At 48.5% G+C, this 620-nt stretch overlaps 1 protein-coding gene across 1 annotated transcript; it reads right to left on the bottom strand.

Annotated features, from left to right (window-relative positions):
* Positions 1-49: 49 nt before the first annotated feature.
* LOC107581133 (E3 ubiquitin-protein ligase NEDD4-like) lies at positions 50-560 on the bottom strand (the record flags this gene model as incomplete). The annotated part of the gene is made up of 2 exons (XM_016266690.1): positions 50-208; positions 331-560. Coding segments are annotated over 2 exons (360 nt in total), but the record flags the coding sequence as incomplete, so codon positions are not given.
* Positions 561-620: the final 60 nt, after the last annotated feature.

Raw genomic sequence — 620 nt, 5'->3', positions numbered from 1 at the left:
GCATGCGTGCAGTGTGTCCACAGCCAAAGTCAAATACTGTGAATATGAGTTGTGGGTATTTATATTGGTCTTGACAGGTTACTCACCATCCAACAGCTTCCCGTGATAAACGGCCATCCCAGCCACCCGGCCGATGAACTTAAAATAGGACAGGTGGTCCTCATTACACAGACCTGAGTTGGGGTTGATCTGTAGGGTGTAGTTATCCCTGCAACATTCACATGGCACTGTTTAAAATCTCATTTCTGATCGATTGTACAACGTTCTTATCTAGCACAACACACAAGAGTGAAGTGAAGGTGAAGTGAATATAAAAGCGGCATCACTCACGTGGCAGAATACTCAAACAGCCCATAATACGGGTTGAACATTTCCTTGGAGATCAGGAAGAACCATTCCCTGGCCACGCCCCCGTAGTCCAGCCCCTTCTCCCCCTCAAACTCCACCCAGAGGCGGGCCTTCAGCAGGTCAGCGCGTTTGACGGACAGAATGCGCCGGTACGAGTCCTCCAGAACGGCGTTACGTCTCACATTCAGCTCAAAGCGGTTCGGGATGTCGGCCTGGAGAGCGTAGAAAAGATTGATTTTGATTTTAGATTTACTTATCCATCAGGATTTGAC

This window comes from Sinocyclocheilus grahami, unplaced genomic scaffold, assembly GCF_001515645.1.
Source record: "Sinocyclocheilus grahami isolate Dianchi unplaced genomic scaffold, SAMN03320097.WGS_v1.1 scaffold80564.1, whole genome shotgun sequence".
Classification (NCBI taxonomy): Eukaryota; Metazoa; Chordata; class Actinopteri; order Cypriniformes; family Cyprinidae; genus Sinocyclocheilus; species Sinocyclocheilus grahami.
This window is presented reverse-complemented; position numbering and strand designations above follow the sequence as displayed.